Source organism: Phoca vitulina, unplaced genomic scaffold (assembly GCF_004348235.1).
Source record: "Phoca vitulina isolate PV1807 unplaced genomic scaffold, GSC_HSeal_1.0 scaffold11, whole genome shotgun sequence".
NCBI lineage: Eukaryota > Metazoa > Chordata > Mammalia > Carnivora > Phocidae > Phoca > Phoca vitulina.
The window spans coordinates 40,670,863-40,688,476 of NW_022589714.1; the positions used below are offsets into that span (position 1 = coordinate 40,670,863).

General features: G+C 53.0%; 1 protein-coding gene across 2 annotated transcripts in view; it reads left to right on the plus strand.

The window, feature by feature from the left end:
* TRERF1 (transcriptional regulating factor 1) overlaps window positions 1-17,614 on the plus strand; it is a 196,823-nt gene that overhangs the window by 157,981 nt on the left and 21,228 nt on the right. Inside the window, exons 5-13 of one of the 2 annotated variants that reach the window (XM_032409823.1) lie at window positions 314-2,007; window positions 3,447-3,493; window positions 4,386-4,536; window positions 5,586-5,888; window positions 9,335-9,719; window positions 10,328-10,394; window positions 11,767-11,906; window positions 12,039-12,142; window positions 13,649-13,724. In XM_032409823.1, coding sequence (XP_032265714.1) covers window positions 580-2,007; window positions 3,447-3,493; window positions 4,386-4,536; window positions 5,586-5,888; window positions 9,335-9,719; window positions 10,328-10,394; window positions 11,767-11,906; window positions 12,039-12,142; window positions 13,649-13,724 — 2,701 coding nt within the window. In that variant the 5' untranslated portion in view covers window positions 314-579. The remainder of the gene's footprint in view (window positions 1-313; window positions 2,008-3,446; window positions 3,494-4,385; window positions 4,537-5,585; window positions 5,889-9,334; window positions 9,720-10,327; window positions 10,395-11,766; window positions 11,907-12,038; window positions 12,143-13,648; window positions 13,725-17,614) is intronic. The other variant, XM_032409824.1, reaches the window with a different exon arrangement.

Sequence of the window (17,614 nt, forward strand, 5' to 3'; positions counted from 1 at the left end):
ATCCCCTGCAGGTCCTAGGATAGTGCCAAGTCCCAGAAGAGTGGAGGAATTAATCAGTGAGCAAAACAATGAATTAACAAATCAATGAACTAATGAGCCATGGAACAATGGCTGGAAAGTAAGAGAGTTCCCATCTCCCATGAGGGCCCAGATCTGCAGAATCAGTGTAAAGGGTGTGCAGTGTATGAAACAGGCTATTTCCAATCAAGTCTCCTGTTTTGTATTGAATTCTCTAACTGGTCAGGGTAGATGTCATTGTTCCTGCGGAGCGTCCAAGTAAATCCGGTCCTGTGCTTTGCACCTTGTCTTGCAGGTGTGCGCGGCATCTCTGCACCCCGGCAGTGTTCGGTCCATACCTCGGCCCGCGGGACCATGTCAATCCCCCCGCTCTGCACATGAGTGGTACGGGCCAACAGGAACATCTGGCTGCAGCCACGTTCACAGACATGTCAGCCGTGGAATAGTGTGGACACCTTCTCTCAGCTTCTCAGGGTTTCAGTCCTTTTGGGTTTGTTTCATTGACCTTTTTTTTTTTTTTTATGGTTTTGTGGCTGGACGTTCCCGGCCAAGGCAGGCGCCATGGGGGATCAGCAACTCTACAAGACCAATCACGTGGCCCACAGTGGTGAGAACCTTTTTTACCAACAGACCCCACTTGGCATCCATGGCGGGCTGAACCACAACTATGGGAATACAGTCACAGGGGCTGGAATGGAGGCCCCTCAGGCATCACCCATCTCCCCCCACTTCCCTCAAGATACTCGGGATGGTCTAGGCTTGCCTGTTGGCTCCAAAAACCTGGGCCAAGTGGATAGCTCGAGGCAGGGAGGGTGGGCAGGTCACACCGGGCCTGGAAACCATGTCCAGCTACGCGGCAACCTGACCAACTCAAACATGATGTGGGGGACCCCGGCCCAGCCTGAGCCCACCGATGGCTACCAATATACCTACTCCCAGGCCAGCGAGATCCGGACCCAGAAACTCACCAGCGGTGTCCTGCACAAGCTAGACTCCTTCACCCAGGTGTTCGCCAACCAAAACCTGCGAATTCAGGTCAACAATATGGCCCAGGTGCTGCACACCCAGTCGGCAGTGATGGATGGGGCCCCTGACAGTGCCCTCCGCCAGTTGCTGTCCCAGAAGCCCATGGAGCCCCCAGCGCCGGCTCTTCCTGCTCGCTACCAGCAGGTGCCCCAGCAGGCTCACCCTGGGTTCCCCGGCGGGCTGTCCAAGCCAGCCCTGCAGGTAGGGCCACACGCCAGCCAGGGGCACCTGTATTACGACTACCAGCAGCCGCTGGCTCAGGTGCCAGTGCAGGGAGGACAGCCACTGCAGGCCCCCCCGATGCTGTCCCAGCACATGCAGCAGATGCAGCAGCACCAGTATTACGCGGCGGCGCCGCAGGCTGGGCAGCAGCACGTGTCCCTGCAGGACCTGCCGCAGCAGCCGCCGCCGCTGCCGCAGCCCCGCCCGCCGCAGCCTCAGCAGCCCCAACAGCAGCTGCAGCAGCGGCAGGGTCCGATGCAGATACCTCAGTATTACCAGCCCCAACCCGCGATGCAGCACTTGCAAGAGCAGCCTCAGCAACAGCAGCAGCAGATGCACCTGCAGCCCCCCTCTTATCACAGGGACCCCCACCAGTACGGCCCGGAGCAGGCGCACGCTGTCCAGCTGATCCAGCTGGGCTCCGTGCCCCAGTACTACTACCAGGAGCCCCAGCAGCCCTACGGCCACCACCTCTGCCAGCAGAGCCACCTGCCCCAGCACCAGCAGCGCGAGGACAGTCAGCCCAAGACCTACCCGAGCGACAGGCAGGCCCAGGCCATGCTGAGCTCCCACGGCGACCTGGGGCCTCCCGATGCAGGAATGGGAGACCCCGCAAGCTCGGACCTGAACCGGCTCGGCGGGGCCCTCCCGCACCGGCCGCTCCTGTCCCCCGGCGGGATCCACCTCAACAGCGTGGGGCCTCAGCACCAGCAGCTGTCTCCCAGTGCCCTGTGGCCCCAGGTACTCTCAGCGTGGGGGCAGCTCCGGGTACCTCGGTGTGCTGCAGCGCCAGCCAGAGCGGAGTCTGTCTAGGCAGTGCCCGGCCCTCTAGCCAGCCCCCTCCCGGGCTTCTGTTCCCTGTTCACGCCACGAACGTTAACGCACATGTGGCAGACGCTGTCTGTGCCAGGCACGTGGAACACAGAAGCGATTTCGACTCAGTCCTCTGCCCACTGAGCTTAATCTTGCTCCAGAGGCGGCCAGAATACCATATGAGGTCCTGAATGATGCGTGTGGTGGTCAAGGGGCCCAGGGACCACACAGTGGGGGGTCTGGTCCCCTTAGGTCTGAATCCTCAGAGAATTCCTTTGTGAAATTGTTCCCCCTTTGGGAAGGAGGCCACGTTATGACAGCATTTCTCCAAGCATATTGCTCAGACCAGGGAGACCATAGAATGTTTAATAGATAAGGCTGGGGGGAGACAGGTTCTCCAGATAAATCCATTTTGGGGGTTCCTAAAGTGGATCAGGTTGCAATGCTGAGGGGCTTCTCAGAGCCTTTAATATGCTAATGGGCGCTGGGAATCTCCCAGAGGGGATACCTCCTGTGGCTTCAGAGATGAGAATCTTAGCTCAGGATTCAGGCAGGTAAAGGGAGTAAGCCAAGTGGCCTATTAGGAGATAATGAGGAGTGGTGCCAGCTCTGGTGGCCTGGAGGACAAATGCCCCATCTGATGGCATCCTTATTCAGGACTTTTAAAAACCGTCTAGCCAAACAAAAACCGTCGGCAGGCCTGTGGGCCACGGCTGTTAACCATGATTGTTTCCCAAATGTATTTGCCACAAAACGGCCTCCTGTGTGCTGGGCACTGTTCATGCCTTGGCATGTTCTAGGTGCTATAGTCATGTGACAATAGGCTCAGGGGAGAAGGGGACCAGGATAGATGGAGAGAAGGCTCTGCTGGAGGCTGGAGATGAACTCCCCTTGACCCTGTCTTGCTTGAGACTCAGGCCCATTGGTAATGGAGAGCGTTTATGAATATAAGAATAAGGTGGCATGGCCAATGCCGACCTGACGAGCAGGAGGTCTCCGGGCATGCCGCTGTGTCGTCCAGCTCTCTGTTCCATGTTTCTCTTGGGAATGGAGCCTGTCTGTGCGCACAGTGGTGGACAGGGAGAAAAGGAAGGAACGAGGTGGGGGATTGAGTCCTGGTGGGCTGGTGGCTGGTGGCAGCTCCCGGAGTAGGTGTGTTACCAAGTTGGGAGGCTGGGAGAAGCAAGGGAAAGAAGTGTCAGGTGCACCCAGCACCTGGACTTGAACTGCTGGCCCCTGTGAGCTTGGGGAAGCATCTTAGAAAGTGCAGGCCCAGGGGTTCCCTCAGCTCAAAGACTCCTCCCGTGAGAAAGACACTTTTTTTCTCTTTCTTCTTTCTTCCCATGTCCTGCATGGCTCAAAATTAGATGCACCTACCTGATGGCAGAGCCCAGCCAGGGTCCCCCGAGTCAAGGTAGGATGGGTGCAAGAAGGCATGTTGGCATTTTGGGAGAGTGGGAGGTTTTCCTGGGTTGTCTCTCCAGATTCATTTTCAAATTCAAGGTCAATTTCTCAAAGAAGTTTATCATAATAATAGCAGCAGCTGTTGTGTTTGAGCATTTACTGTGTGCTAGGCACTCTATATTTTGTGTAATAAAGCAGCCCAGTGGGGGTGGGTAGGATTACCATGTGCCTAGCACATAGTAAGCACTCGACCATCCTTGGCTTTATTCCTGTGACTTTACGAATGAGAAAACAGGCTCAGAGAGCTTGGAGTTGTACATCAAGTAAGTGGCAATACTGGGATTGACTCCAGAGGCCATGTTCTGTCCACTGTTCGTTCAGTCAAGTATTTATTGAGTATCTATTGTGAGCCAGCCATAGAGCTAAGCTTTGAGGATGGAGCAGTAAATAGTATAGACTTGTTTCCCCCCATCATGGGCATGGTAAATTCTTAGCCAGAACCTGACAAACTGCTAAGACATGCCGTCTAGAGGCTGAACCAAGGGACTTAGACACGTGTCTCCAAGGGAAGGCTTCTGGAAGAGGCAGCCTGAGCTGACTCTAGAAAGATAATAAATAGGCCAGAGGTGGAAAAAACCCAGCACTTGATGACCTAGAATGAAGGACGTTTTGTTCAACTCTTGCATGACTTTGAGTAAGCCCTTTTTCCCACTCTTGAGCCTCAGTTTTCCATCTGTAAAGTGGGCTTAGTTCTCTGAAGGGTATTGGGATAATACAAGTGGGGCCCTGGGAGCACTGGATGAATGAAATGGGTTCATTGTGGGGTGTGAGGTCTTGTGATAAGTCACCCTTCCTCTTTGTCAACATGTGTGTCCTCTCCATTTGGCCCTACCCTTGAGCAGTGGCCAACCAAAAGGAGTGTTTGGGGAGCAATTTGATGCCAAGAACAAACTGACGTGCTCCATCTGCCTGAAGGAATTCAAGAGCCTACCTGCCCTGAATGGCCACATGCGGTCCCACGGGGGAATGAGAGCCTCCCCCAGCCTCAAACAGGTTAGCAGGAGCCAGCTCCCGGCCCTTCCCAGGCCATGTGTTGCTTGCTTTGCTTTGCTGCTGTCAGACAGAGAGTGATGTGACCCCCCGGTGGGCACCTGGGGAGGCACCATCCTTCCCTAACGGGAGTGCTTAAGCTTTGCCCCTAGGAGCCAGCCAGGTCAAACAGACCCCACTTCCACTGGTTTCATGAACAAGGGTCAAAAACAGAGGGGCTAGAAACCTTCTGAGGGATCCCAGTCTCTCCACTTCCTGAAAAAGACAGCAAAGAAGACACGTAGATGCGATATTATTTTTAACTTCTGCTGCTTAAAGCACCTAAGACCAGAGTCTCTTGGGCCTCCCAGCGTAGTAGCCGGTGGCCAGGGAAAGCTAATGTGACCATTGGGCTCTCAGCCAGCACTTTCTACTCACCGGTGCACTAGTGTGAGACTCTAGCAATGGAAGGTCTTTAAATACCCTCAGGATTATCCAGCGAGGATATCCATGTGGTGAACTACCCATGCAGTTTTAGAGTGAGATTAAAATTCAAAGAATTTCTTAAATTCTTTAGATATTATTGATCTAAATTTAAGTCTATGGGATTAACTCTCTGTTCACCAAAATCCTGGATACTCCGGCTCACTCCCATCTCCTGACCATTCCAGATCAAAGAGCTTTGTCTTCCATTGGACAGATGAGTAAACTGAGGCCCATAGAATTAAGAGGTCCTACACAAGAGCTTACGTGTTGTGTTTTGTGCCTGATTACCAGTCCATATCCTTTTCTTTAAAAGCGACGACAACAACAAAACTTCAATATCTGCTTTAATTATACAAGTGATAATGGTCGAGATTCTTTAAACATAGAAAATAGAGTGCATGGCCTTGTCCACTGCCAACTGGCATCACTTGAGCCAAGGGACTCAGGGTTGCAGGAAGGAAACCACCCTGCCGTGGTTCTCTGTCACCCACGCATGATGTCCTGCAACATTTCAGGAAAAGCAAAGTGCGTCCCCCCTTGGGAAGGCTGCTCTCAGCCCAGGATCAAAGCCTTTATTGTCTGTGTAGGAGGAAGGAGAGAAGGCCCTGCCGCCTCAGCCTCAGCCCCAGCCTCCACTACCACCTCCGCCGCCACCGCAGCTCCCTCCCGAGGCAGAAAGCCTCACGCCTATGGTCATGCCCGTGTCTGTCCCTGTCAAGCTTCTCCCGCCCAAGCCCGGCTCTCAGGGCTTCGCCAGCAGCATCGTTGCCGCCCCCTCCGCCAGAGACAAGCCAGCCAGCTCGATGTCGGACGACGAGATGCCCGTGCTCGTGAGGATGACCCTCTCTCCCCCACACTCGCCCCAAGGGGCTGCCCCTCACCCGCCTGCTGTGAGTTGCTGCTCTGCCCCCGCCCGCCTGGGGTGGGAACATCCCTTTGCTTTCCTGGAGATGGGGCAGCTCTTCCAGGGTCGCTGGCCTGAGCTCAGACATGGCTTGGGCTCTCGGGGTGAGCCGCACACGGCCGCCTTGGGAATCCCGTCCTTGTCCACACTGCCTGCTCCCCAGCGAACACCCGTTACTCTACCGTGCTAACGGTCTGGGTAGATTCGGAGACCTGAAGGCATTCCAAGAGGGAAACAAAGATGATAACTCAGCTGGTAATCACAGCTATTAAAATATGGAAGGACTATCCCAGATAATAAATAGCTATTGCCTGGAGCCCTGGCCCCCGCACTTTGGGATCTCCAGACCTCCTCAAATCCAGCAGCTACAGATGGAAGCCCTGGCACAGCAAGCCTCCATGCAATAGCCCTGGCATCCGTTCTGATGGTCAGCCTAAGCGGATGCTTCATATTTTCGGTATCCCACCTGCATTATTAGCCTTAGAGGACCTAATTCACTAAGGTTCCCAAAGTAATTCCACTGAGAGACACCCACCCACCAATCTCAGGAAAGCAAAGAGATTTGTGTTTCTCACTCACTCTGAAGTTCTCCTTCTCTTTCTCAAATTCCAAGTGCTTCACCCAAGCAGCTTAGCTTGGCTCTGGGGCAGAGATCTCTCTCTCTCCCCCTCTCCTTCTCCTTCTCCTTCTCCCTCTCTCCCTCCCTCCCTCCCTTCCTCTCTCCTTCTCTTTCTGTCTTCCTCCCTCTTACCTCCTTCCCTCCCCTGGGGAGTCTGTAACCCATGTGGTCGACTACATCAGATTTGTTCCCTCTCCACAAAGTGGTGTGCTGGGTCACATTTGTCCTCAAAGAATAAGTGGCTGCTGGGATTCCAGGTGGTATGAGGGTGGGGTTGGGCCAAAATAGGGGTAAGGTGGATAATTAAGAGAACTAGAAAAGTCCAGAAAGAACCTTCTTGGTTCTCTATGTGATACCAAGGCCTCAGAAGAGGAGAGGCTGAGGGGGAACCTCTGGGAGTGAGCACGGTTCTCATAAGCTGGCAGGACTTGGGAGCCAGTAACAAGCAGAGAGATGAAATGACAGCCAAGCTCCCGCTTTGCCCAGGGAAGTTCCTGATTTAGCGGGAGAGACACTGTTTCTACCCCTAGAGAACTCTCAGCCTGAAGCTGGAGACGGTATGGTTCCTAGTCACAGAGGGGTCAGAGCCCCAGGCAGCACCCCCTGCCCCAATTTAAGACAGTGGGAAAGAAACCAGGGCAGAGAGGAAACAGTGGTCCCCCATAGGGGAGGACCCCTGGGCAGCTAAAGTAACTAGGGACTGGGGAGACGAAGGGAGTTTGGTATGAATTCGCTCAGAAGACCACCATGAGCACAGTTCTGAGCAGGGTTTTAAAGGCAGAGATGAAGCTGGCTTTGTGGAAAAGGTGAGAGAGACATTGTTAAATAAGGAGATAAGCTGAGCTAGAAGCATGTAGCTAGGATTGAGTAAATAGGGGCAAGGTCCTGACACTTGATGTAAAGAAATTAAAATGTCTGGGGAGGAGCCCTGGGTTCTAATCCCCACTCTGCTGCTGGCCCCCTGGGGATGCAGACAACTGAGACCCTCTTCCTTGAAAAGCCTGGGTTTCTCCCCTGAGCTGGGGGTTGGACTCCTCAGTGGTTCTCCCTGCTCTGGGGAGCTTTTAAAACGAGTGGTCCCACCTCCAGAGTCTGAATAGCCTGGTAGAGGTGGAACCCTGTAAATGCTTCCTCTCAAGTGACATCCAGACCTGACATTCTGGGTGGTTTCCCTGGCCCAGGGTCTCCGAGCCTTGCCTGGAGTTGAGAACTGGAGTAACAGGACCAGAGGCTCAAGTACAGGGAGCCCAAAAGGGACCTGTATCAGAGGTCTGGATTCCCGCACAGGGTTGAAAGTCAGGCAAGGTCAACCTGTGCTCAGATGGCCTCATCCCTTATCCGGGAACAGGGTATATATAAAGCTTCGGGATTGCTTCCCAACTTGGGGGGCAGAGACATCCACTCCCCATTCTCAGAGTTCTCTCTCTGCTTCAGCCTCAGGTGGTGAGGAGCCCTCTGGTGGGGAAAGGAGGCAGGTTATAGCACTCTGGCCTCAGGAGAGCCCCCTGGGGGTGAGCTGGGAGCCTGGAGGGGTCCTCTGCCCCCTCTCCTTTCCCCACCCCTCAGCTTCCCTAGACTTCCCTCCTGGGGGTTGGGACAGCAGCCCAGAAGACAGTGAAGCTGAGGGAGAAACAGGAGGGGGAAGCTGAGGGAGAAACAGGAGGGGCAGCAAAGGGAGCCCAGGGCTGAGGGGTGACTGGAGCAGGTCACATGGCCTGGAGGCAGCCGGTCACATGACCATGGCCAGCCCTTCCCATCACCCCCTGCTGCCTCCTTACTCGGGTGCCACCCTGGGCACAGGAATTGCCAGGAACTGCAGCTCTGACAGGCCCTGGCCTGCAGGGCCTGGGAGGGTACCACAGACTGCCCAGAACATTTCTGCAGGTATCCCCGCTGCCTCTCCCACCCGCACCTCGGCCTCCCCAGCCACACCCAGCTACGCCCAGCTCTCCGTCTCACACACCCCAAGTCTGTTTCTGTTTGGCTTTGGCATGCCCTGCTTATCTATTTATGTGCATATGTTTACTTATTAGTATATATGTATCCATGTGGCAGATCTTCCTTCCAGACTATGCTTGGTTCCGCTGCCATAAAATAAACGAACACTGCTGACAGGAAGCAACCCAGGAGAAGGGCTTGCTGCAAATGAGCTACCGTCCTGGGAGCAGGGGGAGCAGTGGTGAGGGGTGGGGGGCGGGGGGGCGTCACTACATCCGTTTTTAGGAGAGCACGTGAAACGGGCCCGAAAGACCGTAGCTGGTTCTCCCTCAGCTCCAGAGTTACCTCGACGGAGAGCCCAGTGTGGGTCACTGGCCCTGGGAGCCTTGGCTAGGCCTGGTCCCCTCTTCCTGCTCCACAGCCTCTGCCCAGCTTCCCTGAATAGATTATTCTGTCCCCTTCTCAGAACATGTGTTATCTGTCCCTGATGGCCGTCCCCTGGGAGCGGTGGGGAATTAAAGGGCCCACTCGGCTGGATTCCACTCACCAGATGGGAATGCGGTGATAAGCAATAAAGAATGTGAATTTTTTCTTTCTTGCCCACCCACCATTCCTACCACCCCCATCTCTCTCCAGACATGAGGGATTTCCTCCCAAACCCAAGTTTCCTCCCCCGTCAAGCCACCGAACTCGCCCTGTGGGAACTGGAGGTGGCGGTTTTTCGAGGCAGGGGATGCGGGGTTGGGGAGGGGGCAGGTGGCGGGGGGGGGGGGCGGTGTTCCCCGTTAGAACAGACGCTCCCCTTCCCTCAAGCTGTGGAAAGGGCCTGTGGGGAAAGCCTGAGGATTCGACTCGGACCGTTCTTGCCGTTCTAGGAAATCCCCAAGAAGCATCAGCCCGGTGCGGCCAAAGCCGAGGAAGCCCTCAAGAGCTTGCCGGAGAAGAAAAAGTTCCGGCACCGGCCCGAGCCGCTCTTCATCCCGCCACCGCCCTCCTACACCGCCAACCCCGCCGCCTCCTACTCGGGCGCCACCCTGTACCAGAGCCAGCTGCGCTCCCCGCGCGTCCTCGGGGACCACCTGCTGCTGGACCCCGCCCACGAGCTGCCCCCCTACACGCCCCCGCCCATGCTGAGCCCGGTGCGCCAGGGCTCGGGGCTCTTCAGCAACGTCCTGATCGCGGGGCACGGCCCCGGCGCCCACCCGCAGCTGCCCCTCACGCCCCTGACGCCCACGCCGCGGGTGCTGCTGTGCCGCTCCAGTGAGTCCCCGCCCTGCCGCCCCCCACCCGCTTCTGCCGGAGACGCTTAGACTAGGCGGACGCTATTCCCCCTCGGGGGAAGCCCAGTCTAGCTGGGGAGACCCCGGAGCCGTAGTGACGGCCTCTTTGGCATAAGCGAGCAGTTGAAGTGTGCCCTCGCTCCCTAAGCCTGGGCCGTGGATAATCGTCGGAGACCCCCCCCCCCCCGCCCCATACCTGTACTAAGTAGATAGACAAATAATCAAGATTAAGTATTAATCGCAAGACCCGGCTTCCACATCTTCTGCACGCGCTGTATAAAAATCAAGCATGGAGAGCCCGGGAGCTGGTGTCTCTTTCTAAGAGTAAGAATGGTTTCAGAGGAACGGTAGAGCTTAGCCGACCAGAATCGGGGCGCTGGCTTCTCCTTACCCCGTGCGAGAAATGAGTAACCCTAAGCCATTTAGCGGCACATGCCATCGGGTTCCTTGAAGACTACTGGGGGTGACTCTGGCATGGGTTGGGTGGGAGATGGGTCCCATTAATGACCGTTTAGGTCACTGCTCATTGGCTTTAGTTTCTTCGGTACCTTTCCTGTTGACCACTGACCTCTGGTTTTTGTGCTTCAGACAGCATTGATGGCAGCAACGTGACAGTCACCCCAGGGCCTGGAGAGCAGACCATTGATGTTGAACCGTAAGAAAAAGCCAATTTTGGTTTGGTTTTTTTTTTTTTTTAGAACAGAAGCCTCAGCTGAGGATGAGGAACCACCAAATGAGAAGTTAGAGAAATTGTAGGATCATGGTAGTTCTCAAGTACTGGTGTTTCAAGGCTCTTTCCAAAGACTAAATGCATACTAAAGCATGAAACCCTATATCCAGAGAACCTAGTGACCCCATCTCCGGCTGCATGGTTGTGGTCACATGCTTGCACATCCCCAGTGACATTGAGCTCTCTACAAGGCTCCATCCAAATGCCCTTGTTTCCCTGTCCCCTCCCTAAAATTCTTGGCTGGTCCTCCAAATAGGTTTGGTGTGGGTGGGGCTGGGGAGTATAATGGAAGAGAAAGGTGCTATTTACTTTTTTCTTTTTTTTAAGATTTATGTATTTACTTAGCATGCATGGGTGAGTGGGGGAGGGGCAAAGGGAGAGAATGTTTCAAGCAGACTCCTCGCTGAGTGAGGAGCCCGACCCCCCGACTCGATCCCACAACCCTGAGATCACAACCTGGGCCCAAACCAAGAGTTGGAGCCTCAACTGACTGAGCCACCCAGGAATCACAACAAAGGTGCTATTTTCATAGATAAGTGCAAAAAAGATCAGGTGGTAGAGTGGTGACTGACTACCTTGAGTCAGGAATCTGAAAACCTGAGTTCCAGCACCATTTTTTTATTTGACCTTGATGAAGTTAACCTTTCTAGGCTTTGGGGTTTTTTTTTAAGATTTTATTTATTAGAGAGAGAGCATAAGTGGGAGCAGAGGAAGAAGCTGGCTCCCTGCTGAGTCGGGAGCCTGATGCGGGGCTCGATCCCAGGACCCTGAGATCATGAGGCAGACGTTTAACCAAGTGAGCCGCTCAGGCACCCCAACCTTTCTAGGCTTTAGTTAACCCACCTATTAAGTGGGAATAATTATCACTGCCTTGCTTACATCACAGGTTTTTGTGAGATTCAGGTGGGATAATTTATGTGAAAGTGGTCTGAAAGGGATAACAAATATAATAAGCACTTATGTTTGTTCCATTTTTCCTGGTTAAATGGTGCCAGTGGCCATGCTCTGGGCAGCTGTTGTCTTGCAATTAGCACCCTCCCTGTCTGAGTTACAGTGAGCTATCATGCTCCAGGCAGACTTCTCCCCCGCTCCCAGCAGCATCTCTCCCTAATCTTAAAGCTGTTCCTTCTCCAGTGAAAAGGCCATGCCTGGAATCTTAGGATCACACTGTGAGGAAATGCCCCCGCATTCTTCTTGCAGAAGGAACTGGTTTCCTTCTTTTTCAAGTTCCTGACAGTCAGTTGCTCTTGACCTCAAATTGAAGACCACACTGTTGTTTTCGTTCTTGTCCTTAAAGACGCATCAACATTGGCTTGAGGTTCCAAGCAGAGATCCCAGAACTTCAGGATGTCTCTGCCTTGGCCCAGGACACACACAAGGCCACACTGGTATGGAAGCCCTGGCCAGAGCTGGAAAACCATGACCTCCAGCAAAGAGGTATTGGCATGTGGGGAGAACTGGGTGGAAAAGGCTTGATCCTCTCACAGGGGTCTCTGGCTCCAGTCTCGGTGTATTTGTCCATGAGACCAAGCTCTCTCTGATGCAGTGGCTTCTCATTGTCCCCAACAGTGGAGAATCTCCTGAATTTGTGCTGTTCAAGTGCGTTGCCCGGTGGAGGGACCAATTCTGAATTTGCTTTGCACTCTCTTTTCGAGGCCAAAGGTGATGTGATGGTAAGGAACGGTGAAAATAGACTTCACAGTTCATATTCTCCATGTCAGAATTCTGAAAAGTATTTTCCTGAGTTTCTGCATTGTCCCAAATACCATAAAACCAGTTCCTAAGATCATGACCAGTCAACATGCCACCATGTTCCTTTATCTCATTGATTGGGTCAGAATTTAATGCCTGCAGGAGAACCTGCAGTTGGATTTTCGTTTATACATCTGTTCGCAAGTAGTGATTATGATCACATCTGTCTTGGGAAATTAGAATTTCTTTTCAGCAGTCTTATAATTCATATCAGAAACCTGGCCTCCGGTGATAGAGGTAGAAAACCTCACTGAGACAAGACTTGGCCTGAAACAGTGTATCCTACTCTGTTGATTGTTCTTCCCTACTATGGAAGTCAGCCAGTTCGATGTTCATAGAACTGTTTCTCTCCTAACCAAAATGAAGGGTTTGCTGTGCACCAGCTGGGGTCATTCTTCCACCTTTGACAGAGTCAGACCTTTGGTGCCATTTTCCCAGGATCCTAGCTGACCGTTTGCCTGCTCCACCTGGGCTCCTGGCAAGGGCACTCAGTCACTAACCTGTTTCCTTTTTAGTAAACACATGGTTTTGGTACCAAATCTAGCCTCTTGCTTTTTGATTTTATGAAAATGTGCAAGTAAACAAGTGTCCCAATACTACCTTCTCATGAGATTATTGATCCCCTTCAAGGATTTTCTAGAATGTTAGAGAACACTCCTTAATCCTTTAAGACAAGTGTTGCAGAGAAGCACTTCTCAAACTTCTAATGTGCACACAAATCACTTGGGGCATCTTGTTAAAATGCAGATTCTTACTCAGAAATTCTGGAGGTGGGGCCCAAGGTCCTACGTTTCTAACCAGCTCCCAGCCGATGCCTGTGCTGCTGGCCCATGGACCACACTTGAGAAGCAAGAATCTAGACCTTGCTCTGTCCCTAACCCATCTACGATTCCACATGCACCATTTTTTTTTTTAAAGTTGACAAGGCTGAAGGAGGCATATTTGAAAGGGTTCTTTCTCTAAGCTCTCTGGAAAGACAGTATATAGCATAATTATTACTAACACAACTGTTTATGTTAAATTGTAATGAAATGCGGTTTTTCTGCAAAAACAGTTACAAATCAGCCACTCATTTCCTTGGAGGCTTTCCCCCAGAGATTCAGTCTCCATCCAGAGGAAGCCCCACCGTCTCTCTGAGGCTGGGGTCTTCACCAGGGAAGGTGTGGGGTCTCCACTGCCCCCCGTTTTTCTCTGACAGGACCAACTGGCTGCAGGCATGGGGGGGGAGGTGTTTGAGTGCCGCGTCCTATGGGGTGCTGGCCAGAAAGGAAGCCCCAGTTAGGGGAGTTTCCCCTCTGGTTTTCCTCCCAGCACCCCCAACTCCTGGCTCTGTAGTGCTGACTCCTTTTCCCCGTTAGGTAACGCTCTTCCCGCGGCCCACAGACCCCGTTACTGACTCTCGCCTTTTCTCTCCCATGGGTCTGCAGGCCGCTCTGGAAATGCTGCTGCTGCGGAAGCCGGTCAGGTTAAAATGCCATCCTTTAGCAAATTACCACTATGCCGGTAGGTTGCCAGGAGCCTTGTGCCCCACTGCTTCCTGAGAGCAGGCTCTTTGCATGTTTGCTGGGGTCACTTTCTAATAATAGACCGACCAGTCCCGTCCTGATCGCCCCTTGTGAGCTCAAGGCCTTCCGGGGCATAGCTGGTGGGGCAGTTGTGTCTGTTGGCTGGGTACTGTTGGGTGTTCGTGTGGGCTCCCCCCACCCTCGTGGATGTGCCGAGAGCCAGGTGATAGCGGATGGTGCCCGCACGTGTGGCGGTGAGACTGGTGCCTCGGCGGGAAGGAACCACAGAGGGGACAGCACGGAGACAACAGCACTCAGCAGCCCCTCGGCTTGGGAATCGGTGGACATCGGTTCAAATCTCGCCTGCAGCCCTTGGCCTTCTGGAACGTTGGTCTCCTCACCTGTGAAACAGGGCTCCTACTCCATCCCTTGCAACATTTTTGTGATGATTAGCGATAGGAGATGTAGCACAATGCGTGGCATATTCTAGTAGCTATTATTCATTTATTGAATAATTATTTATTGAGTACTTGCTGCATACAAGAAACTGTGCTAAGTACTAAGATAAAACAGGGATTTTGACGGACATAGATGGAATCCTACCTCATGCACTTCGGAGTCTGAGGAGGAAGTAGTCATCAACAACGGATCACACTCAAGGCAGGAGAAAGACGTCTACATATGCATATACTGTGCAGACCCGTGTGCATATATACACATGCATACACGTATATTATATGTATACGTGTACACGTTACACACATACATGTCCACGTACAGAATGTGTCCTGTGATGGTGTGCGTTAACGGTGACATCACTTACAGTAAGGGGGAAGGAGAAAACACCATTGAGAGTTGAATGTGGTAAGAATCATGAAGAGAGAAGGCGACAGGTTGGGGAGCCTAAAGTGACAAAATGAAGTTGAAATCAACATTTTAATTTCTAGTAATGGGTAAACCTATCCATTCTGAGGGCCTCCCTGAGCGTGCCGGGGTTCTCCATTTCAGAGGGGGCTAAATCCTCCAGTGCCCCTGTGATTGCTAATCATTTGAAGGTTCCTTTGGTGCCTTGGGCAGACACTGCGTAGGTAGCTGCTAAATGCCTAAGTGGGCTTGGGGACCTGGTCAACCCTTTTCTAGACCTCAGTCCAGGCAGCCAGATGTGGCCTAAGGTGAGGGCTGCTCTACAAATACTAGAGTGTTCTCGATGGGCACCCCACCGGGCCCACCACCCTTTGCCCCACTTACTGTGCCCTTCTCCTGAGCCAGCCTTCCCTCCTGTCATCAAAGGGGGGAAAGGCCTCAGAAGTCACTCACCTGAGCACAGACAGCCCTGGACGTCTGCCCCTGGGTCACTGTCAGCGCACAGGCCGCTACCGGTAGTCAGCAAGCACAGAACGGACACAAGGATAAGAAATCCATCATTTAACTAGGGCCTAAGCCAGCCAGTTTCTTACTATTGTCTCCATCACTTCCTGCTTGGTGTCTGCCCCGAGTGTGGGTAGGAAGATGTGGGAGTTCTCCCTAATCTGCCATGGAAACAATTCAGTCCTCTTAATTCCCAGTGTCATCTGCTGCCCATTAAACCCTGACAGCCTGTCCAGCTTCCTGGAGCCTGTCTCAGGCTTCTTTGTATAGCGGGCGAGACAGTTGATGACAAGGAGCTTCCCAACCATCTGCTGTAGCTGCCCTCACCCGCAGGGTGACCAGGGTGGCCGGTGCCTCTGGGCTGGTCAGCTCCAGCTGTGAGCAACCTCGTCTTGAGACCCAAACCCCCTCCATCCAGTTCTTCCCACTGTGCCAAGCAAGTATTATATTGTTTTATGTGTGTCATGACATAATATTTGGAAAGCTATAGACTAGAAGCCACCCCCCACCCCAAACAAAACAAAACAAAAATGCTGAAATAATAGTAAGGATTTTGAAACTGAACTCTGCTAAAATTACCAATCTTTTAGGGTCCCTAGCTAACGTGTTGCCCATCCTTGGCCTCCTTCCCCCACAGGCAGACCAGGAAGCACTCTGCTGCCTCCTGGAACATCTGCCTTCTCCAGGAAGTGATCACAGACTGAGCCCCAGAGAATTTTGTAGAACTATGAGCAAAAAAGTCAGAGGTCCCTGGTTCCTAAAGTCTGGCCTGACTCCATCCCTTAATAGTTCCCTTCCAGGCCACAGAGGAGGCCCCAGGGTATACCCCCATCACATGTCCGAGTTACCAGACACCATTCCTTCCCTCAATTTGGTTCCAAGGTATCAGTGAATCCCATCCCCGTGGCCCCGTCCTGCCTTGGCTTTTGTGCCCTGGTGGGTTTCTCTCCTGTAGGACTCTGTCAGGTTAAGTCGGCATTACCGGGACACTATCTTCTGGATTGCCTTTGGCTTTGGCTCTGTGGCTATGGCCAATGTCATCCCACCCCAGCTCCCTGCCCTGGAGGCAAGGCAGAACAATTGAGCTTGGAGGCAGAGGCTATAAGTTTGGGGAAGACAGACAGAGACCCAGGCCTGTGAAAGTCACTTCCCCTACTTTACTTAGGACGTTTCCCACCCCATCCCAAGCAGTTCAGTAAGAAAAGGAAAAAGTGACCAGTGCTGGGGCCCAGGAGAGACACCAGTGTGGGTGGGCAGCTTGCCCGGATCTGGAGGCTGCTTGCCAAGGCCAGAGGAGCCCTGTACAAGATCCTTGGAGGAAGGAAGGTGCCATCGCAGTGGCCCCTAGCATGCTAATCCATACCCAGGCACACAGCCCAGCCCTCTCTCAGCACCCTCCATCCATGTGTGGGTAGCAGTTTGCAGAGGCTCCTTGCTAGCTTTTGGGTTGGGTGGGGAAGGACTGAGCATGGAGGGAATCAGGGTGAGGAGGATGCCTGGTTGTGATTAAGGGGCTTGCTGCATCCTTGGATTTTCCATCGAAAAACCATCATTCCTGCGGATGGGTGCGGACACTGGCCTTATGCTTCCTGGCAAGGGCGCAACAGAGGCCACTGTCCAGCTCCCACCACAGCCTAGGCTTTTCCTGGGTCCCAGACCCTGACCTGACTCTGGACTTGCGGGATTACCCAATCAGTTGGTGAAGGCCTCTTCTCTATCTTGGAAGCTGCCCCGTTTGACGAGGAGACAGAACTACATACTCAAGAGAATACTTTGCAAAAAACACAGCTGTGATGTCATTTTCCAGGCATTCTCAGCTCATGTCTCTGGCTGGAGAGTGGTCACCTCAAGGGCAGGACCTGAGTTAATACTTACTCTCTGGCCTTGCCTGACACAACGCTGTCACAACGGTAAAGAAAGGGTCAGTGGATGAGCTCGAGGTCTGGATTCAGATGGAGGCCTCCAGGGGGATCTTTGGCAGCAGCCAACTTCACCCTCCACCCCTAAAAAATTATTCAGCCTTTACCCACTGTGGAAAACCTTACACAGAAATGAAGATCTGATTCAAAACCAGTCCCCCTTTCCTGCAGTGAACATATCTTCCTTGTGTATGCGCAATAACAGCACCATCACAAAAGTTTTTTAAGTCTTGAGAGCACGACGGAAGGGCCCTCTTTAAAAGATCCTGAGCCCAATTCTCTCACCACTCCATGTCTCTTTTTAATTGCCTGGGTTCGCTATAGATCGCCCCAAATTTAGCCACAGTCCAGAGCCTGTTTCCCAGCAACCGAACCTCAGAACATTTTTCCTCTGGATACTGTTCCAGCACCAGTTTCCTCAGTTAATTAGGCCCTTTGTAATTAGCCTTAATCGGCTTGTTAGGGGCCCCTGCTGATAACAGCCCAATAGCCAGGAATCCCCAGGTAGGACAAATGAGCGCTGGGGGAATGTCAGCCCACTAACCCTGCGTGCATGCTGAGTGGACAGCAGGGATCCTGGAGAGGAAGAAAGGGCAGAGCA